This window comes from Podarcis vaucheri (genome assembly GCF_965113315.1).
Source record: "Podarcis vaucheri genome assembly, chromosome: 17".
Classification (NCBI taxonomy): Eukaryota; Metazoa; Chordata; class Lepidosauria; order Squamata; family Lacertidae; genus Podarcis; species Podarcis vaucheri.
The window spans coordinates 6,701,785-6,724,902 of NC_138755.1; the positions used below are offsets into that span (position 1 = coordinate 6,701,785).

Consider the following 23,118-nt stretch of genomic DNA (forward strand, 5'->3'; position numbering starts at 1 on the left):
GACTCACCTTTTTTTGGATTACGATAAACTCCCCTTTTTTGGGTTGTGATAAGATCAGCTCCGTATTTAAGGATTTGCCAAAGGGAGGAGGGGAGAGGGACTCTTTAATCCATCAAATAGACGCAAGAGATCAACCAAATAAAGGAAAATGGTGGGTTCTTTGTCAGTCCTTCACACAAAACCCAAGCCAAGAAAGAAAACCCTTCAGAGCTGATGTACAGAATGGACTCTCTTATCTACATATAGCTTAGCTTATCCTGACTCAGCTGTGGAGCCTATTGGACAATCACCCAGAAGATCCCATGACTCCTACTCCCACCGCTCACAACGGGTGCAATATTGAAGAATGGTGGGGATGTGAGCACCCATTTCTCAGCAGCGTAGCTCTGCTGGCAGTGGGAAGCAGAAGCAGGTCATGTTCTAGAAGCCCAGTTGCTGTGACGTCACAGGAAACCCATCAGATTCCAGAAGCACCTGCCCCTTGGGAAGTCTGCCTCCAATTGCAGAGGGACCCAAGTGATTCTCTCACTCACGCAGGGCTTGTTCAGTAAGTGGCTTTCTGGAAGGGTGGGAGAAGAGCCAGGCTGGGTGTGGAGTCATGATGTGTAGACCTCAGCCACAGCTTTGAGATGGACATGTGTTCTCATGGGATAAACAGAGTGGAACAGGTGCATGAGGCTCGATTCTTGAGTTCTAGCTGGTCTACAAGGGAAGTGGGGACTCGTGTCTTCATTTGCATGTCTCTGATGGGGGGGAATGTGTATTTGTGGAGAGCTTCTCTTTCAAATCCTACAAGGAAAGTTGATTCTGCTACAAACTCTTAGTCTAAGGTTACCAGACATCCCCGTTTCCTGGGGACAGTCCCCAGATTTACAGATCAGTCCCCATACAAAATCCATTGAAGTTGAAATGTGTCCGCAGATTCATTGAAAAAAATCTGGCAACCTTATCTTAGTCAGCTGAGGCACACTTACTGTGTGTAGAGGAGGAGCAGTCAATCTTCACTTTAGGAATACTCTTGAAAGATAGCCATCTGGGCATAGTCGAAGGACTGGAGAATTTTGGACTGCTGTGCCAGAGAGTTTTCTTCATTGATCTTACATTTGTATCCAGCTTTTCTTTCAACATGGAACCCAAGGTTCCCCGATGGTTCCCCATCCAGACAGTGACCAAACACAGACCTACTTAGCTTAGCCAGGTGCCGAGTCTTATTGTGTGTGTTAAGACCACATACCCTGGGACCAACATTTTGTTGCCTTTCACAAAGTTAGTCAACACTACGGCCAAGACAGGGAGTGTGGCTAAGACAAAGCCTACAAGCTCACTCTTCTGGGATGATCCTACAGTGATGCTAGACTACAGCTCCCATTGTTCTCGATGCTGGCTGGAGCTGATGGGAGTTGGAGTCCAGTTGCATCTGGAGGACCACAGTTCCCCATGTAAAGAGAAAGTATCAGATATAAACATAATCATACATGTAGTCTTCAACATCCAAAAAGCTTTAAATATTCATTTCCAGAAGTGTGAGCTGATGAATTGTTTTGTCTGAGGGCTCAAGTATTGCACGGTCTGAATGAGGTCAGGTGATGTGCATGGAAGTGTTCACACACCAGGAATAAGTGGTGAGCTTTCTCCCCATTCCTCAAATGTAAGGACAAATCACAGTAGCCTAGTCCAGGGGTCTGCAACCGGTGGCTCCGGAGCCGCATGTGGCTCTTTTACACCTTTGCTGTGGCTCCGGGGCGGATACTAGCGAGGGGAGGAGGCGCATTGTGTGCCCCGACACTCCCCACTGTGGCGGGCGCTGTACTGGCTGTGACGTCGCATGGGGGTGGTGCGTGCGTTAGTCACACACCGTCCCGACTTCACGTTGCCGCCCACCCGTTACATTGTAAGGGGCATGTACACGGGTCACTGCATTGAAAGGGGGCATGTACGCTGGTCACTGTTTTGAAGGGGAGTGAAGAACACACACACACACACAAAAAGTAACTTGTTAATTTAATGTTTATTTCTATGAGGAGGAGTAATTCTGAGGGGTCAAACAAAGAAATAATAAAAAAGTGACAAAAAGGTTATTTTTATAATGACGAGTTTTGTGGCTCCCAGTTGTTTTTTCTTTGGAAACAGGTCCAAGTGGCTCTTTTTATCTTAAAGGTTGCAGACCCCTGGCCTAGTCGCTTGCTAACTGGACCCTTTCACCACAAGGGGCCTCATGGTGGTTTTCTCTTTCTCCGTAGGCTGCCTTGGAGTCCCATGCCCCACCTGTCGTTCCTCGGGGATCATGTCCTTCCCAACACTTTTTTTAGGGAAGAAGCTTCTTTTGCTGCTGCCTCTCCTCATGTGCTTTACATCCAGAGTTGGGGGAAAGATCTTCGGGCGCTGTGAGCTGGCCCACTTATTGAAGGTGTCTGGCTTGGAAGGTTACCGTGGATACAGTCTAGCTGACTGTGAGTGCTTCTCTCCATCTCTTCCCTCCGTCCCTCTCACCTGAACTGAGGTCAGCCCTCGTGTATGGGGGGCAGGATCTCCTGGCCCTCCTGTTCAGGACCTGGGTACTGGGGTGGGGTGGTTGTAATAATCAGGGCTGCATATTCTACAGCAGAGCTTTCCAAACTTTTCCTGTTGGTGGCACACTTTTTAGACATGCATCATTTTGCGATACAGTAATTGAGTTTTACTAGCAAACCAGAAGTTAAACTAACCCCTTTCCAGTCCCACGAGGCGCACAGGGAGCGTTCATGCAACAGACCTACACACTGCAGATGACACACTAATGTGTCACAACGCACAGTTTGGAAAGCTCTGTTCTACAAGCATGTGCAAGGGCAGTAAAAAAAAAGTGTCACATGAAATTTAGTGGTGAGAATGTGTGAGCTTTAATCCCCAAAAGAAAAAGGCATACTTCTAGCTCTCATGACCGTGAAGAGAAAGACTTGGAAATGTACGTTTAGTTATTTATTATTTATATATTATGACAATTTATCTACTGCTTAATTGCAGTCATCCGTCCCTAAGCGGTGTATGGGAAACTGAAGACACTGAAAATGAACATTGGTTCAAATTATAAAATCAGAATTCAGTTAAAATGACTGCTGGCATAGCAATTTTCAACAGGCTCTGGAAGTTCAAAAGGGAGGGACCTCATCTGGAAAGTGGTTCCATAAAATTGGGTCCAAAATGCTGAACGGACTCTGCCTTGGAAATTTAAGGTGTGCATCTTAGCCGGGGTGGGGGGTGGGGAGACTGCTACCAGTGTCTCCCCTGGAAACCTCAAGGCTTGGGCAGGATATAAAGATTCAAGGGGTATCCTGGGCCCATGTTGTAAATTGAGACAAACACCTTGAGCCTGGCCCAGGTGTGGGCAGCCTGTGCAAGCTTTCGAGCACTCAAGTTATGTGCTGGTGTTGCTCTGTTCCCGTCAGCAGTCTAGCTGCAGCCTTTTGCACCAGCGGCAGCCTGCAGGCCAGGCCCAAGCGTAGCCTTGCAGAGTGCATTGCAATAACTGAGCCACCTTGCTGCGTGAATCACTATGAAGCATGTGTGCCCCTCTAGCTCCTTGTCCCTCCCGCATGACTGACAGAAGCAAATAAATTATGCAAAACAAGGACCTATATGTAAATATGCTTAATTTGCATAATTTATACAGGTGACCCAAACCCCAGCATTTCCCGGAGCAGAATTTGTGTTAATCTTGGCGCAGAATTCCTGGATCCTTCTCCCTCTCCACCTTATAGGGGTCTGCTTGGCCTTCTATGAGAGCCACTTTGACACGGCAATTGTGGACCACGAAGCTGACGGCAGCACCAGCAATGGCATCTTCCAGATCAACAGCCACCTTTGGTGTGAAGATTACAAACACTTCCAGCCGAACTTCTGCAAAATGCATTGCAGCGGTGAGCTCTGAAGTGGGTTGGCTTCAGTTCTACATCCTGGCATTAGAGGGCGCTGCTGAGCAGCCATATGGGACCAGGTTGCAGCAGAGTTCCCTGCAGGGACTGCAGCATCTGCTGCCGCCTTTGCTTGTAAAGTCCTCTCAGTGGAGCCTGCATCCTGCATTTCTGCGTGAGCCACTGATCTTGGACACACACCTTCTGATTGGAAGAGGGCAAGCACAGGGTCCTAGGGAGAGAGACACTGGCTGCCTCCTCCAAGGTGCTGCAATTGAAAGATCCATGCCCAGACAATGTGGCAACAAGGCTGAATTACCTGTGCCCCAATGCCCTCTTCATCAGAAGCTGGCCAAGCCAGACCCAGGTATCACACAAAGAAGCAACAGGGAAACACCCACGCAGGTGGGAGATTTGATTCCCTGCCGTCCTCTTATAGAAGGAATGGGGGACCCATGGACCTTTGGAGTACAGCTCCCATCCGCCCCAGCCAGCCTGACCAATGGCCAGGGCTGTTGGGAGTTGTAGCCCAGCAAATTATGGAGGACTGTCCTTTAAAAAAAAAAATTATTAAGCTTTTCCAGACAGTAAAAATTACACATCTATAAATAAGAAAATAAAAATACATAACAATATTAAAAGAGAAAGAAAAAAATACAAAAATAGACAATAAAGAAGAGAATTAATAAAAAAGAGAAAAACAGTCCATATTTTCATGTCATATCTTTCATTTACCTATTTCCTGACCTCCTCACACACCCCTTTTCTGTATTCCAGTTCACATAGTTAGTTCAGCAAATCCTTACCCTCTAGCATTTATCTTTACTTATTATCTTAACCTTTTATAGCTATATATTTCCAACCATTGTCAATCTACATTTACATATTCTTATTCGTCTTTTTACCAATACCGTTTATTTTCAGTCCAACATCACTTCAACATTCATTAATTTTACAGTATTTCTGCAGATAATCTTTAAATTTCTTCCAGTCTTCTTCCACCGCCTCCTCTCCCTGATCTCGGATTCTGCCAGTCATTTCTGCCAATTCCATGTATTCCATCACCTTCATCTGCCATTCTTCCAGTGTGGGTAAATCTTGTGTCTTCCAGAAATTATGGAGGGCTGTCCATCTCATGGCATGTTTATGTCCCCTGGCAGACATTTTGGGGGTTTCTGTACTAGGGGGATGTGCTGGTCTGCAGAGATATTCCCTTTCCAATAGGAAGGCACAAGGTGCAGGCTAAGGAGCTGGTTGGAGAGAGGCTCCAGAGGGATGTTATAACTCATGGGTCACCTCTGCAGGCGGCTTCTCTGCAGAAGGTCACCTCTGCAGAAACAGGAGTTGAGGGTGTTGCCTCAGCCCCTCATGCCTTCTTTTCCTCTGTCCCCACAGATCTGCTGACCAGTGACATCAAGGATGACATTGTCTGTGCCATGAGGATAGCACAAGGACCAAGAGGCCTAGGAGCATGGTAAGGGGAGCTCTCAGGGGTAGCGGGGTAGAATCTGGTGACCACCACTAGGTCCTGCGCTTCTGCTGCATGCTAAGCAAAACAGGAGAATTTGTTAGCAAGACACCGTGGTGATATCCAGCCTTACTGTTAGTCCCCATCCTCTGGACAACCAGCCATCAGAAGGATCTTGTCTCTTAAGATGGATGGTAAATCAATGTTGAAAAAATCCAAAGAAATCAAGCAACAGAAATTATTATTAAAGTACAGTCATACCTCAGGCTGAATGTGCTTCAGGTTGAGCGCTTTTGGGTTGTGCTCTGTGGCAACCCAGAAGTAACGGAGCACATTACTTCCAGGTTTCGCCGCTCGCACATGCACAGACACTCAAAATGATGTCACGCGTATGCGAGGAAGCTGCAAAACACTACCCACACACACGCAGACACGCCGTCGCGTCTTACGTTCTATTCAGGATGCAAACGGAGCTCCGGAATGGATCCTGTTCGCATCCCAAGGTACCACTGTATAGTGCAGAATTGCAACAATCTTTTAAAAATATAATACATAGCACTTAGAAACCACAAACACATACAAGGATCTGATGCACAGGATAATTTTAAAAGCAATAATGAACAATTGCCTTGCAAAGCCACAAAATGCCCAAATAAAAATCCCTTATTAAGTCTGATACACTTTTAAATAACAGAGAGATTTCAAAGTCCAAAAAATTCAGACTGGGATTAAACCACAGAGTCTAGGACTTGCCGATCAGAAGGTCGGCGGTTTGAATCCCTGCGACAGGGTGAGCTCCCATTGCTCGGTCCCTGCTCCTGCCAACCTAGCAGTTCAAAAGCACCTCAAAGTGCAAGAAGATAAATAGGTACCGCTCCAGCAGGAACAGGAAGGTAAACGGCGTTTCCGTGCACTGCTCTGGTTCGCCAGAAGCGGCTTAGTCATGCTGGCCACATGACCCGGAAGCTGTAGGCCGGCTCCCTCGGCCAATAAAGCGAGATGAGCACCGCAACCCCAGAGTCGGTCACGACTGGACCTAATGGTCAGGGGTCCCTTTACCATTACAGCAGACCAGAATTGTTCATTGATTGAACAAATGCAATAACAGCCCCACAGTTCAGGAGTAAGGAAGCTGTGGCCCTACAGATGTTGTAGGGCTGACGCTCATTACCCAGTGAATTTCATGGCTGAGTAGAGATTTGGACCCTGGTCTCCCACATCCTAGTCAGGCACCCTGACTATTACACCACACTGGCTGCCCATGGTGGTGGACTCCAACCTCTATCAGACCCCTGCCAGCTACCCCAGCCTAAAGAGTTTATCACAGGCTCATAGAAGATAGAAGCTGCCATACTGAGTCAGATCATTGGCATGTCCCTCTCAACTGTGCCTAGACTGACTGGCAATGGCTCTCCAAGGTTTCAGGTGGTCTCTCCCAGCCCTACCTGGAGATGCTCCTGGGGACTGAACCCGGGACCTTCTGCAAAGCAAACCGGATGCTCTACCATGGAGCTACGGCCCTTAGAAGAATCATATTGTAAGCCTGACATTATAGATTCCTTGACCATTCAGATTCCAGTGGACCATTATGTCTCTGCAGCTGTGCAGAAGCTAGTTGTCTGGTTATGGTGACCCTTGCTAGTCTGATGCCATCCAGATGTATTGGATTACAGTTCCCATGAGCCCCATCTGGGACAGGCATATGACGCAGGGGCTGATGGAAGTTGTAGTCCAAATCATCCGGTTGGTGAAGATGGAGTTATGCTCAGGGCTTGGAAAGTTCATTTTAGAAGGACTTTGTTCCAGTTCACCCCTCCAGAAAGCAACTAACTCTGTTCCAGTTGACTTCACAGCTCAGTTCACAATTCATTCACGTGGTTCTCAGCATTACCCCCTAGTCTTCAGAATTTTAAATTGCTAGAGTATAAAATCTGCTTAAGAAGACTATGAAACATTTTTTTTAAAAAGCCCCACCATCCCCAGTGTAATGTGAACACTTGTTTCATTTCTTCTTTCCAACAATCATGAGCTTTAATCTTCAACTGCAGCATACCCTCCAACATTTCTCCGATGAAAATAGGGACGTCTCATTCCATAGGGATAATTTTACTATTTATACCCCACACATCTTACTTGGGTTGCCCCAGCCACTCTGAGCAGATTCCAACATATATAAAAACATAATAAAACATTAAACATGTTTTTTAAAAAACCTTCCCTATACAGGATTACCCTTAGATGGCTTGGGGGTTGGATAACTCCATACCCTCCAACATTTCTCCAGTGAAAATAGGGACAGCCTAAGGAAAAGTAGGGTATTTCAGGATCATATCAGAAACGGGGCAGCTTCTCTAAATCAGGGGTGTCCCTGGAAAATAGGGACACTTGTAGGGTCTGCTGCAGCATCACTTTTCAGATAGGTAAAAATGGTAAATGCAATGGCCACAATCAAACACAGATTGAATTGAATTAAAAATTGTCCTCATTTCCATCATTTTGCTCACCTGGAAATTATAGGAACTGCTCTCAGGTGTGATCCAGAGGTTTTTGAATTTATTCAGTGCATCAGTTAATTTGAATGAGTTTCTTCCAAGCACAGGTTATACTCTTCCTGTCGGTTTCTTTGGGACTTGTACAGCAGAAGCTATCCTGTAAATTTACATTCCATACTTTATCCATGAATTTCTCTTTAATGAGATTCCCTTTCTTTCTCTCACTCAGGATGGGTTGGAGGGAAAATTGCGAAGGCCTTGATTTGTCTGCCTGGTTGAAAGGATGTATTCTGTGAGAGAATAACAAGGAGGACAGAAAGGCGGCTGTGGAAGGGCTGGATGTGTGGCTTGCGCCCTGGGACTACTGCCTTCCTGGAGCTAAATAGTGCTGCATGAATAAACTCTTTTAAAGCTCTCGGCTGGGCCCTGCAGTGGGGAGACTTGATTGTAACTTGGACAATGAGAACCAAATCTTGTGCTATAAAAATATTTCTTCAGACTCTGTGATTTGAGGTACCGTGTATTGCAGCTCATGTGAGGGGACGTGTTGGGATCTATGATGCCGCAGTTTTCAAACTGTATTCAAAGAGGTCCCTCAGGACGTTATCGGGGCTTCCTCAGTTTAAAGGTCAGTAGTGGCAAACAAGATTCCTGCAAGGGCAAGTTGGTTGTTCATTTTGTTAATTGAATTTGTACGCCACTCTATACCCATAGAACACAGGGTGGTTCTCAACATAAAATTACAATATAAAAAACACAAAATATACAAGAAAAATAAGAACGGAACAAATAAGCCACCTTCCACAGAACATTTGAAAGCCTTAAAACGTTTTATGAAGGCGCCAAACAAACCACCCGGGCAGAGTGTTCCACAAATGGGGGGCCACTGCAGAAAAGGCCCCTAGTATACCCCCAGTTTAAAAAAGGAATATAGAATTCTTACATTTTATTCTTACATTTATTTTTATTTATTCCTAAATTTATTTTTATTATTACATACATGTTCTTCTCAGTCTCCACTTTTTCCTTGCAACAACCCTGTGAGGTTGGGTCTGATAAGAGATGGGCTGTGTACACACCATACATTTTAAGCACATCCTCCACTCCTCACACCCAAAAAAAAAAAAATCATGGGAACTGTAATTTCAGTTTCACACAGCTAGAATTCTCAGAACCCTTAAACTACACCTCCCAGGATTCTTGTGTTTATGCTGCCAGAGTGACTGGAACAAGGGCTTCATGTCTGAGTGGAGATTTGAATCCTGGCCTCTTGGTGTCCTAGACTGAGACTCTGCCCACTACACCACAACCCAGCCTTCTTCAGTGCTTTGCAAAAAGTGGTGGGCAGTTGTCCCTGGGGAAGTATCTGTCCAACACAACCATTTAACCCATTGAGGAATCCCTGATAAGCTTCCAAGGAAGGCCCCAGGCTTCTCCATAATGCAGTCTTAGAACCACTGGGCAAGATGCATGCATCAGTTTCACAGGCATATGGCCACTGTTAATGGGGGGGGGGTTGGATAATTCCCATGATTTGGGTTGTCCCCTCCCTTTTAAAGTGGCAAAGAAGAAAACATTAGAGGCATAAACCATCATACACTGTGTTGAGAAAATAAGAATCTGGGGTCATTTAACAAAGTTAAATGTTGATGTGATTGTAGCTGGAGTTGGAAAGGACACAAGAGTCATCTAGTCCAACCCCCTGCTGTGAAAGGGACCGGCTGCCAGGCAATAACCATTACGCAACTTTTACATAATGCAATGGTTACATTATGTAAAGGTCTAGCTGCTAAATCTGGGCAAAGGCCCAGCATCCTGTTCTCAAGGTGGCCCCAGGAAACCCACAAGTAGAACATGAGCAGCTCAATGTTGGGACTAGGATCTGGGAGAGCAGGGTTCAAATCCCAACTAATCTTCCAGAAAAATAGCTGACTGCATACCCCTTGGGGGTAAAGCACTGACTGGGTGACCTTGGGCCAGCAACAATCACCTAACGTACCTTACAGGGTTGTTGAGGAAATAATGGAGAGAACCATGTACAGCGCCTCCTATAGGTTCTCAGAAGATTAATCTAGTGCTATTCAATAACAAAGGCAGAGTGGGGAAAATGTCATTACTGCAGAAATAAGTATTACTTCCCATTTTCAGGAGCCACTGGAGGGATGCACACAAACTATCATTAGATAAAATACAGTATTAAATCCCACAATTGCCTCAATAATTAAATCCTCAATAAGCAAATAGTGAAAATCCATATTTGCCCTGGAAGATGTAAAATGTGCTAAACACGAGTAACACTTTACATAGCCTCGCTGTTTTTAATTAGAAGATTGAGAAAATGTCACAGGCTGGTGGTGGTTCATGTATGTAGGTTTGTAAAGTTATTGGAAATATCTGTTTTGTATAAGATAACTGGATTTGCAGGTTAAAGTACCCCCCCTTTCCTCAAAGGACCTCAAGGTGACCAACATGGGCAATTTTACACTTAATCTTGAAATAAATTGGGAAAGTTAGAGTGAATGGATGAAGGTCACCTATTTAATTTCATTGTTGGAAGGGGATTTGAACTCTCCCAAAGGTATTAAGGGGCAGCAGATCCTTTGAAAGTGATAAAAGGCCCAGCAATACAATTGCAAGAATTATGTATGGGGTTTGAAGACACTGGAACTCAGGATGCAAGGGAGAAATGTGCTAAGAGGAAGGCACACTTGGCAAACTCACAGAGTGATGAACCCGAAAAACCAATGTCCCCACTGTGGAAGGACAGTGTTTATGGAAGAGTTAAGGCTAGCATATTAGTTATGGTGCAAGGTGGAGTGCATAGAGCACCTGAGGAAAAGCTGTATGGGGGTGTGGAAAAGAATTAAACCAAATAATTATGCAAACATCTAGTTTATGTGCAGAATGCAACTGAGGTCTTACAGTTAATGTGGTTTGACCCAGAGTAGGCCCCCCAAGTGTTGAGAGACCAAGAAATGGGTCTATTGAGCTATTCACCAGGCATGGCAAACTTTATTTGACAAAACCACAAGTCACATTACAATTCATTAGAGCACAATTTTTATTAATTTTAAAAGACTATCAGCTTTTAGTAGTTCCATACAGTAGCTTCAATAACAGCAACTATGTTATAAAGAACAAAAGTTCAGTTAGTTAAAGGGAAAGATTGCAGGGGAGATAAAGCAAGAGGGAACTAGGGAATGTATCAAGTTGGTTAATTCAGTTATCCAGACCTTTTGCTTTAGTTTAAGCAAAACTTGTGCAACCATACATTGTGACATTATGTTAGGGAAAACAGGGGAAAGCACTATGGGAAACACTTGTTGCAAATTCTGACTGGAAACTACCCAAACAATGTAGCACTTACCCCATATTGCCACAACAGTAGAGTGCTAATGTTTGAGCAGCATCTGGCCAGAGATTAATCCTTTTTGGTGCAGGACCCCCTGGAAGCCACTTCATCAAGGAGCACTTATGAGTACAGACTACAGAAGTGCTCAGAGGTGAAGTAGCCTACGAGGAGGAGAAAGGAGTCACACCTTTGGCAGGGAAGACTTGGCAGGGAAGAAGATAACAGACACACAAAAAGCTGAATATAGCGATGGATAAGGTCTCTGAAGAGTGAACTAGAGCCAGAACCTCACCCAAACAATGAAGCACTTTCCTGGTCTAATGCAACAGAAAGTGCCAGTGCCTGGGCAAGGTTCAGGAAGGGTTGGCTCAAAGATCTTCCTGCTAAGATACATGGAAGATAAATAATCCTAGTCTGGTCAAAGAAGGTTTGGGGGCTTGACTTGGTTCCAGGGGCTTTGCTTGTATTCCCTGTAAAATACCAAGAAAAACAGTGTTAAAGATCTGGAAGGCAAAACGGGACTCCTCACATTTCAAAAATCACAAGACTGAAGATTAGGGAAAGATTGATAGTCACAGGACAAGAAATTGTTAAATGCCGCTGCTCCCTCGCAGAATTATTCTGGGGGTTTGTAGCTCAGTCAGGCCTGAACTCCACACAAACAATATAGCACTTAATTGACTCTGAATATAAACAAGAAAGTGCCACTGTCTGCGTGGAGTTCACAAGGCCCCAAGTTTCCAGATCTGTGCGAATGGGGGAAAATTTGCAGCCCTTCATAAAAATTGCTCGGGATGAACTCTGGATCTCTTTGCGGTCGCGATGGGGTGCGCAAACAGCTGATCCGGGTTTAAACTCTGCACTCAAAACAGCGAATACTGAACAGCACGGGAAAAGGTACCTTGACCTATGAAGAACACCAGAATAACCCCCCGCAGCTCAAAACACGTGAAATGCTAAAAAGCATTTAAAAATAAAGATTTGTACTGGGTTGACAAAAGCGGAGCGAAACGGGCTAATCCGATTGCTACCGCTAGAGGCGCCACCAACAGTTCAACCACCACCCTGGTATTTTAATGGACGGCAGCCAGAGCAGTGTACCTGGTTGGGCATTAGTCCAAGTCAAGAAATTTTAAGCGAAAACCTGACCAAGACGTTGCCAATATAATGAAGCACTTTCTCAGTTTTAAAATCACAAGGCAGTGCTATCGTATTGGCGGCGTCCAGGCAGCGGAGAAAGCGTGCTTGGACCCAGCCCTCGTGGCCCCAGGATGCCGTCCCGACCCCAGACCCCCCCCCCAAAAAAAAACCCCGCGAAATGCCACAAGAGATCCTTTACCCCAGCTGCAGAAAGGGTGCCAGACCAACACCAAAGAAAAGGAGACGTAACTTCCTCCTCCCGTCTACTGGATCCCCAACCCAAACCTTCCAGTTTTTGACCATCTCAAACACGTGGCCTCGATTGTGGAAAATCACGTATTGAGTTGCCAGTCTTCTAGGAAGACAAGACTCTTTCAAAGCTACCCCAAACCAAATAAATACGCCTCCCCATTCCCCATATGAAAACCCCCACCCAATTATCCCCTCCCTCATATTTACCAAACAGAAAACATTCAAGTTTGGGTATAGAAGTTTTTGCTGTGTAATGCTTAAAAATACAACCAGTTAAGAAACGACCATTCCCCCTCCAAGTGTCATTGCGCGGTTTAAAGACCCCAGCTCCTACGTCTGCAAGCTATATACAAGGTACAAATTTCTGCATCCCACCTCCCGGAAACCGCAAAAAATCTACTTTTGAAGGTAAAAGAGACCAACCTGAAAGGTCTCACGTTCGGGGAACAAAAAAAAAAAGTCCGGCCCGTCCTGCAAGATTTCCACGAACGGAGCCAAAAGAATCCTAAGAATTTAAACCTCCCGGGCAGATCAAGAGATCTCCCCTTGGCCGTCCCAAGATCCAAAGCATGGTCTGGGAGAGGTCTTCCCAAGCCCACCAGCTCCCCGATCCCTTTCCCTCTCATGCTCACCAGCCGTGCCATCTTCCGTGGTGCTCTCTGCTCCTGGGGTCCAGAGATGTGCTGTCCCCGTCGAGGGGCGCCCTTTATAAAGCCTGCAGCCTCGAGGGTGTCATTGGCTCGCCACTTCCCTCCATTGGCTATCTTCCTCCAATCAAGTTCAAGAGCTGGGGTCCCCTTCCCCTCCCACCTTTCCCTGACCAAGCCCTTGCCTGGTGAATGGATCAAGGAATGGGTGGGGTAGGTGATGGAGGGCAGATAGCGCAAGCCTTTGCTGGAGACAATGGGCCAAGCCATCACCCCCACACCCAGGAAGGTTGGTAAGAGAGGAGAGCCTCAGGCATGCAGATTCCCGCCCATCCCATTCCAATGGGCCAGCCTTTCCTTAAGTCCCGGGGAGTGAGAAGAGTCCCTTTGTTTTAAAGAAGTTGAGGTGATCATCATGCTAAAGCCAATTATTTTGAATCGATTGAAAATGCCAAAGTATTGGGAGGAAGGAGGGAAGTTGGAAATAAAACCTATAGGCTTGTATGATCTATTCACGCTGGAGGGCTCATCCATTTTATTCCTTCCATTTTAACCTTCCAAAACCATTTTCCTCCCTCCCGACTTTATGTGATTCCTCCACTTTATTTAATTTTGTTAAGAGATTTTTGTCCCACTCTACACACACACACACACGTTTTTCTTCTCAGGGTTGGTTAACAAACATGTAAAACAAAAAATGGAATCCGTTTTTAAAAGCCAAATAATATGCAGGCTTCACATGATCAACAGATTTCGCAGGATAAATAACAATGCGTTATATATATGTATATATGGTTTTATAAGGCCAACCATCTATAGACTTCACACGATGACTAGCAACGTGTATAATATTTGTGCATGTATAGCTTCATCAATCTCTATATGCTTCATGCAACTGATGATATAGGCCCTTAGCTATGAAAGCTGGTGCCAGATTTCTTTTAATTTGTAACATGTCAGAGTATAACAATTTAGGGTTTGGCACAGGAGCCAGTTTTATGAGGTTACCCTGGGAACTGTATAGCAACAGGATTTAAGCCTAGTCCTAGCCCAACATGTTGGCAGCAGCACTAAAAGCCAGCATGGTCTGAGCAAGGAAATCTCAAAATCTCCAGCTGAAAATTTTCCTCTGACATGGACACAACACGTGGTCTTAGCCAGCCCCAGCCCCCCAATTTCTTAGCCTCAATCCCACATCATCTCTTCGAGGACAATCAAATTGATCTTGCTTACAGTTAATAAGATTTAAGGTAGGGAGCACACCGAACAGTCACAATTGCAATTTAATAATAACCCAGAATTATTATTAACTAGCCCCAGAGCAATTGATCACTGAAGCTGGCCACAGTTATCCCTGCTGTCTCAGGAAGACTAGATATGCTAAGTGTAGCATGCATGACTTCCCCCTCCCCATTTTACTTTCACAACATCTCTGTGAGGTAGGTTAGGCTGAGAGATAGCGGGTATCCCCAGCTCACCCTGGTAACTTCATGTCAGAGTGGGGATTTGAACCCAACTCTCCCCAGAATTAATCTACCATTCTCACCGCTACACCCCACCCCACAATTACTATTTTATTTTAAAAATGTTTTGTATTTTTAAATACAAGCATACCTACTCACCATGAAGTTGTGACACACTTTTTAACAACAACAAAAAGAAGTGCTGGGACTGCATACTCTTGAAAAAAGCACTGTGCATACCAATTTGAAATGTAAGATTCTGAGAATCTTTACATGCATACTAAATATTTGTGAAGCATTTCCTTCCCTTTCCATTCCAATCTGTTTTAAGTAAGTTAAATAGTTGATTTTGAGGTGTGTGTGTGTACAGGGCGCAATGTTGATCACCATAAAAGCATAAACAGGTATATTTTGCACTTCTTCAGAAGAAAACAGAGCAGCTTAAAATCCAAAATATGAAGGTAATTAATGCTGACCTAATTTGACGGGTATAAGGGCCACAATACAATATTCTGAATAACTTCCAGCAGTCTAAAATGCTCATTCTTATTATTGTTGATGTCCCTAGTCAATTTCTATTGGCACAATCTTGTAACAATCCAGTAACAAGAAGCCGAAAGCACCAGCCTGAAGATGACGAGTGAGACCTCGTCGAAACGTCGCACAGACACCCCGACTCTTACACGGGAAGACACCCGAAGACACCAAAACCTGCAATCTTGTATAAATATCTACTCTGTCAGAAATAAGTCACATTGAGTTAAATGAGACTTGCTTCCAGGAACCTGAGTATAGGATTGCAGCAAAAAAAGATAACAGAAGAAAAGAGAGGAAGAAAGATTGAAAACCCATACAGTATTAGTCTACTGCTGATAATTATCCCTGGAAATTATTGACCCCTCCACTATTATTTATTGCTTTGGCAGATTTAGCTGCTTCTGAGTAATCCAGTAATCTCTGAGTATCCTTGGAAATCAGCATTAGAGTGATAATGGAAGATCAAGGATTCAGAATTAATTCCCTAAATCAGGAATATTTGGGTAGATTCTCTTCTTCATACTCCCTTACACATTAACAGCATGTCTTTTAATTCTAAAGGACGGGGGGGGGGAAGCGAGCAAGTATTTCTTATTTATTTAAGAGGATTTATATCCTATGCTTCCATTGTTAAAAATAAATATTCAGAGTGTCCCACAACATATTAAAAAAACCCCCAAAGGCATCTAAGTGTTTTGATGTGCGTTGAGTGTTTTTCACAGCGGCATCTAAAATATTGAATTGATCAGATGCAGAGGTAGTAATAAATGCATTTTTTAAAATTAAGTTTCTATAGTAAATACGGGCTTATATAGGCCATTTATTCTTGCTCTTTCCTTATGTTTGTTATTTGCAAAATATAAATGGAAATCTATAAAACTGCTTAAGCAAATTGGGGAAAACAGCAAAATTGGTGAGGCTAACAAACCTCTCTCACACACCAATACAGGCACGTGAAATAAAGCAAAACAGGGAAAAGGGAAAAGAAATACTTATTGAGGGGGGAATTTGAGTAATCTTATAATGCATTTTAAGTTAATGGTGTTTAAGCATAACTTTGGGCCACAGTATTTACTATAGAAATCTCTGTTGATTGAACTCTATGGGACTTTTATAATGAATTCTTTATAAAATCATCCTTCATAAACACACACACACAAATATATGCACCCTTTCCATTAAATCCATAGCAATGAAAGAAGATGTGCTAATTGAGGACAAATCTGGCTGAAAACAGGAGTTATTTTATTTTAGTTTAGTCTTCAGGAATCTTGCTCCAGAACTGAAGTGGTTAACAGAGAAGGTGGGGTGGATGGGGGTGGAATCCTGGCCACCATTCTACTGGCTGGTGGTGGCTTACAGCAAGGGCTGGGGGGGGGAGTTGAAGATTCCTGCATATCAATAGTTTTTGGGAAGAGTCTTGAGAGGAGGGCACAGGCAGGAAATCTTTGGCCCATAGGGGGTTGGGGTGGGGGAGGATATCTCTGCATTTGAATGAAAGTTCAATAGACAGAGAGGCTTTGTGATGGGAAGATTAAGTGTCCTGCCACCAACTATCTCAACATCCCCCACCCATCATAAGCATCTTCCTGGAACTGTTTCAGAAGCCTGGAGCCAAGGTTGACTTGCAAAGACACTCCATAATCAACTTTCAATTGATAGGGAAATGAACCTAAGGCCAAAGAGAAGTTCTCCAAGTCTGCTCCTTTCCAAGAGTTTCTGTTGCTACCTTCTCTAGAAGGCAAAAATCCTCCTTTCCAGCTTCCTTAGGCCAAACTTGTGATCTGCCAGGTCATGCCTAGTGGCTTCCTGGAGTCTTTCCATATAGACTGTAGGTTTCTATTTTTCTTATGTCTTCCTTCAACATGGGGAACCCATGGACTTCTTCTGGCTACTGCTGGACACCAACTCCCATCAGCCCCAGCCAGAATGGCCAATGGTCAGGGATGATGGGAGCTGAAGCCCAACAACACCTGGAGGGCCACAGGTTCCCCAATCCCTGGTCTATAGCTTGGTAAGTGTGCCATTGCAGACACAGTCCAGATAGTGTTGTGATGGGGAACATGCGGCCCTGCTGCTTCTGTTGGACTACAGCTTCCATCATCCTTGATCGCCATCCATGCATGGTGGGAATTGGAGCCAAAGATCTGAAGGGCCACAAGTTCTCTGCCCCAACATGGTGCATAGTTTACAGAAAAGTTTACAGTTATTTCCCAGATACTCCACAAAGTTTTCCCATTCCTCTTTATATACTCGAACCTCTTGTTCTCTTATTTTACTAGTTATACATGCTAACTCTGTGTATTCTAGTTACAGATAGGTAGCCGTGTTGGTCTGCCATAGTCAAAATAAAAAAATTCCTTCCAGTAGCACCTTAAAGACCAACTAAGTTAGTTCTTGGTATGAGCTTTCGTGTGCAAGCACATTTCGTGTGCTTGGTATCTGAAGAAGTGTGCATGCACACGAAAGCTCATACCAAAAACTAACTTAGTTGGTCTTTAAGGTGCTACTGGAAGGAATTTTTTTATTCTGTGTATTCTATCATTTTAATTCCCCAGAATAGCTGTTTCAGCACGTTCAAGCTCACCTCCTGCAATACAGGCAGGAGGTTAATCTCAGATAATTGAGGCTTTGCCAAGCCTACTGTCAAGATGGTTCTCATCATGTTTTCATGGGCAACCATGGTTGATCTCTGACAGGCATGTCCAAAGTCTGTTTTGGGGGTCTAATCCGGGCTGCCGGTTGGTTTAATCGGCCCCTGTGGCAGTTTATTTCCTGGGGTAAAATCCTAAAAAAAACCTCAACAATTTCAATCCTAAAAGAAGCTCAACAACTTTGGGGTAAAATCATAAAAAAGCTCAACAACTTCAATCCTAAAAAAAGGTTAACAACTATGGTTGGCCCTCATGGCCCTTCACTTCATCAAATCTGGTCCTCTTTGAAAAAAAAATCGACACGACATGAAATTGCATGGGTGGCTGAAACCAAAAGTGTATTTTTAATGCTTCACAGTGTTTCTGGCCCTGGAGTGGAAAGCATATATTTAATTGCTAAACCTTCCAAAACTATCTCTCTCTCTCTCTCTCTCACACACACACACACACAGAGAGAGAGAGAGAGAGAGAGAGAGAGATGACTTTAGGAGAGTATTGGATATTGGAATTACACCTATTTTAGAAAAGGATATTTACAGAAATATGCAAAATTATGAATCGGGGTGTACAATGCAATCCGTGCCTAAGTTTATTGTCAATTTTTAATGAGTGGGACCCAACAACTACAAATATAGATTTATGGGGGAATTTGCTGTATTTGCCTTCTAGGGGAGATGTAGAAGCGGGGGAACCAGTTATTTTGATGTTATGTTATTCTTATATCCCTTTTCTGGAAAATTAATAAAATCAAATAGAGAGAGAGAGAGAATTGGACAAATTCACGGAGGAGAAGTTTATCAATGGCTGCAAGACATACGGTAATTCCCCACTCTGCTTCCACAGTCAGAGGCAGCAATACTTTGGAATACCAATTGCTGGGCTATTTTTCTCTGCTCCTGCTTGCGGGTTTCCCATGGGATCTGGTTGGCTGCTGTGAAAACAGGATGCTGGATCAGGCCACTGGTCTGATCCAGCATATCCCACACACAAGTTCAGTGGCGGGACCTTTTCATGTTGCCACCCGTGTTTGTCCAGGTTGCTGTGGGTTTGTGAATTGAATTCATTCTGCCCTCAAACTGGAGATTCCCAGATGAGCCCTCCATCCACTCCATTTCAGTTGGATGGATGAAAATCTACCATTCCGACTTAAGGTCACCCATTACTGAGATGGAAGCAATTCCTTCTGGGGTCATTGGCTCCTCTCGTCAGATATGCTTCAAGAGAACCAGTGTTGTGTTCTGATTAGAGTGTCAGACAAGGACTCGGGAAACCTGGGTTCACTAGATGGCCTTGGGCAGGTCAATGCCTCAGCTTAACCTACTTCACAGGGTTATTGTGAGGTTTAACAACGGGGTGAGGAGAATCTTACATGTTGCCTTCAGCTCCATGGAGGAAAGATGGGTGGGGAATGTAATCATACACAAGGTTGTTTCCTGCTTGGCAGGGGGTTGGACTCGATGGCCCTTGTGGTCTCTTCCAACTCTATGATTCTATGGTTCTCTAGAGGTTGGAATAATAATAATAATAATAATAATAATAATAATAATAATAATAATAATAATTTATTATTTATACTCCGCCCATCTGGCTGAGTTCCCCCAGCCACTCTGGGCAGCTCCCAATCAAGTGTTAAAAACAGTACAGCGTTAAATATTAAAAACTTCCCTGAACAGGGCTGCCTTCAGATGTCTTTTGAAGATAGGATAGCTGCTTATTTCCTTCACATCTGAAGGGAGGGTGTTCCACAGAGTGGGCGCCACTACTGAGAAGGCCCTCTGTCTGGTTCCCTGTAACTTCACTTCTCGCAATGAGGGAACCGCCAGAAGGCCTTCGGCGCTGGATCTCAGTGTCCAGGCTCAACAATGGGGGTGGAGACGCTCCTTCAGGTGACTCCTGAGATGTGTGGGAGTGGTGTCTGGAGCAACACAACTTGCTTTTTGAGATATCAGTTGGAGGTGAAGTGCCCTGCCATCTACATGGTCTTCTCGATTTTATTTAATTAATTCATTGCATTACATTTATACCTGGCATTTGCTCCAAGGTAAAGGTAAAAGGTAAAGGACCCCTGGATGGTTAAGTCCAGTCAAAGGCGACTATGGAGTTGTGGCATTCATCTTGCTTTCAGGCTGAGGGAGCAGGCATTTGTCCGCAGACAGCTTTCCAGGTCACATGGCCAGAATGTGGCGTAACAGAACACCGTGACGGAAACCAGAGCACACGGAAATGCTGTTTACCTTTCCGCCACAGCAGTACCTATTTATCTACTTGCGCTGGCGTGCTTTTGAACTGCTAGGTTGGCAGGAGCTGGGGCAGAGCAATGGGAGCTCACCCCATCACTGGGATTCGAACCATTCAAGGTGAGGTAGGTTTAGCTGACAGACAGTGACTGGGCCAAGGCCACCCAGTGAGAACCATGCCTGAGCGGGGATTTGAACCCAGGTTTCCTAGATCCTTGTCTAACACTCTTACATACTATACCACACTAGCTCTGAAAACTCTCAGAAAAACATCAAGCTCTGTTTTCCTCCTGCAGGAGGGAAATGCATATTGTTGTCTGGGAGAACTTCATGTGGCATAAGAGTGGGGTGATGATGTTGTCCCAGGATAATTTAGAGAGTACAGCCTAGGCATGGGCTAAAGGCATATAAGAACTTACAAACAGAAAAAAATAGTCATTCTAGATTGGGCCAATGGTCCACCTTGTCCAATATTCTGTTCTCACAGCGGCCAACCATATCCCACTGGAAGCATGCAAGCAGGACATGGGTGCAATGGTGGTCTCCTGACTGCGAATCCTTGCATACTGAGTTATGTAGCTTCTGATAGTGGAGGCAGAAGACAAAATAGCCATTACTACTTAAGTGTGTTATCCTCCATGGAAGCAGGTCCTAAGCAGGTCTGGGCCTGGACAGTACTCAGAGGGAGACCATCTGGGGGCTCCATGCAGATTGCTTCTCTCAGAAGATGGGCATGAAACAAACAGCAGGTAGTTTTTTAATGTTGAGAAATGCTGTTCTTGTCAAAACTCTCAATCCTGCAAAATCCACAGTGTCTGGATTTATTTCCTCCACATTTGCTTTCTTCTACCATCTGTGACTGGATTAAAGACTTTCTGATAGATCGGACACAAACAGTGAGGATTGGACATGTAACATCTAATTCCTTAAAAATCAGCACTAGCACACCACAGGGATGTGTGCAAAGTCCCTACCTGTATTCATTGTATACATATGATTGTGTATCATCTGACCCGTCTACTGCAATTATTAAGTTTGCAGATGACACCACCATAATGGGTTTAATAACAGGTGGAGACAAATCAGCGTATAGAGGGGAGGTCCAAAACATATCTACATGGTGCCTAGGGAACAATTTGCACCTTAATATCAGCAAGACAAAAGAGACGGTGTTGGAATTTCGGAGGAAGAGAGGAGAACTAGCCCAGCTGTACATCGGGGAGGGCTGTGTGGAGAGAGTCTCTTCCTTTAGATTCTTAGGAGTTTATCCCAGTGAAGACCATACTTCGAAAATCAATACAACCCAGGTGGTTAAGAAAGCCCGACAGAGACTCCATTTCCTCAGAGTATTGCGAAAGAACGATGTTAATCAACATTTGATGATCTCCTTCCAGCGTTCCACAATAGAAAGTGTCCTTTCATACCGCATCACGGTGTGGTACGCTGGTTTGACATCAACTGATAGGAAGCGCCTACAGAGGGTGGTGAATACAGCACGAGATATTAAGGGCTGTCCGGTGAATCTGCTGGATGAAATAGTGGAAGAACGGTGCCTCAGGAGAGTGAGGAAAATTCTCAGGGATGATTCACACCCTCAGGGATGATTCACACCCTGGCCGGCACTTTCTTGATCTCCTGCTCTCAGGCAGAAGATATAGAAGCATGATTCTTTACCCATAGGGTAAAGAACAGCTTCTATCCATGGGCTGTTAGGCTGCTCAATGAAAAGATAGCAACAGGGCAACTGACTTTTGGGTTTGGTGGGCGTGCGTCAGTAAATGAGGGGAATGAAGACTAAGAGAGCTGAGTGCTCGTGTGATCTCACTGTATACAAGTTGTACACGTGACAATAAAGTATTTCAATTTCAATTTCATATACATCTTGGTAGCCCCAACTGTTGGGGGGCAGGGGTGTGGAAAGTATCAGATCCCTGATCCCCTTTCACCTGTCCATTCCTCTGTAGTGCAAGATACAAAGTTTGGGTCAGAAGCCTGGCCCGCTTGTAGGTTTCTCTGTCTCCAACAGCCAGGAAATGTATTGGGTTGTATGTGGGTATTCTTACCAAGATGTTGAGAGACATTGGCCTTGCACTGACTGAGCCACATTATATTCAAACCACCATTTATTTTCACAGTGCTTAGGTGCAGTTATCCTAGTCTAGACCCCTCTTTCCAAAACTCCAGAGATCCATTATTTTTGAAGCCTGGATGGGATGGGCAGATTCCCTGGGGATTTCCTGAGCTTTGTGTTGATAGATCATTACTTAAGCTATTGGCCAAGGGTGGCACCTCAAATGCTCCATGGAGTGACTCAGTCCTTATCACTCACCCTTTGTGTAAATGCTATCACCATCTAGGCAAAGATGACTCACACCCAGCCCAAATCCAATCATCTCTGGGCTTTGTTTTCTTCCTCAGCATGTGAAATGACTTCAGGCAATGCCAAAAGAAACACATGACCCCAAATTCAGTCTTGCTTTCTAACCAAGTAGCATTTCAATATTTGCTGGGGAAAGCGTTTTTATTTTTTGGTGTGCGTGTGTTTCTCATTATTGATGCTTATTGGAGATGAAGACCATCCTCAGCAAGGATGTGTCCCTGTGGTCCAGGGTCACTCACTGAGCTTCATGGCTGAGTGGGGAGTTGAACCCACTAAATAACCCCCAAGGGAATGCAGTCCTCAATAGTAAAAAAAGTATTCTGTTTCTTATACCATACTGGGAAGTTTCTTAGGTCGCCCCTTTAACTCTTACGAGGATGGTTGTTATATTAGTCGCTTGGAAAGACAGCACCCAAAATTCTTCAAATTACACTTGTTGGTGAGAGCAAATGTAAGCTACTGAAATGAGAACTGTGAGTCTGGATTTGAGAGACCTGAATGCCAAACCTGATATCTACCTGGAGATGCTGGGGGTTGAACCAGAGATCTTCTACATGCAAGGCAAATCTCCTACCACTGAGCTTTGGCCCTTTCGCTGTTGAGAGC

At 44.5% G+C, this 23,118-nt stretch overlaps 1 protein-coding gene and 1 long non-coding RNA gene across 3 annotated transcripts in view; one reads left to right on the forward strand and one right to left on the reverse strand.

The window, feature by feature from the left end:
- Positions 1-23,118, reverse strand: part of LOC309522363 — a 232,603-nt gene that overhangs the window by 76,687 nt on the left and 132,798 nt on the right. The window lies entirely within an intron of this gene.
- On the forward strand, positions 431-8,349 carry LOC309522311 (sperm acrosome membrane-associated protein 3-like). 2 transcript variants are annotated; one of them, XM_082205570.1, is made up of 5 exons: positions 431-547; positions 2,241-2,450; positions 3,738-3,896; positions 5,286-5,364; positions 8,080-8,349. In XM_082205570.1, exons 2-5 carry the CDS (start codon positions 2,285-2,287, stop codon positions 8,144-8,146), a joined length of 471 nt encoding a protein of 156 aa, XP_082061696.1. In that variant the 5' UTR covers positions 431-547; positions 2,241-2,284; the 3' UTR covers positions 8,147-8,349. The 2 variants fall into 2 exon arrangements, with proteins under 2 accessions (XP_082061696.1, XP_082061697.1); XM_082205571.1 differs by having other exon boundaries at positions 534-668.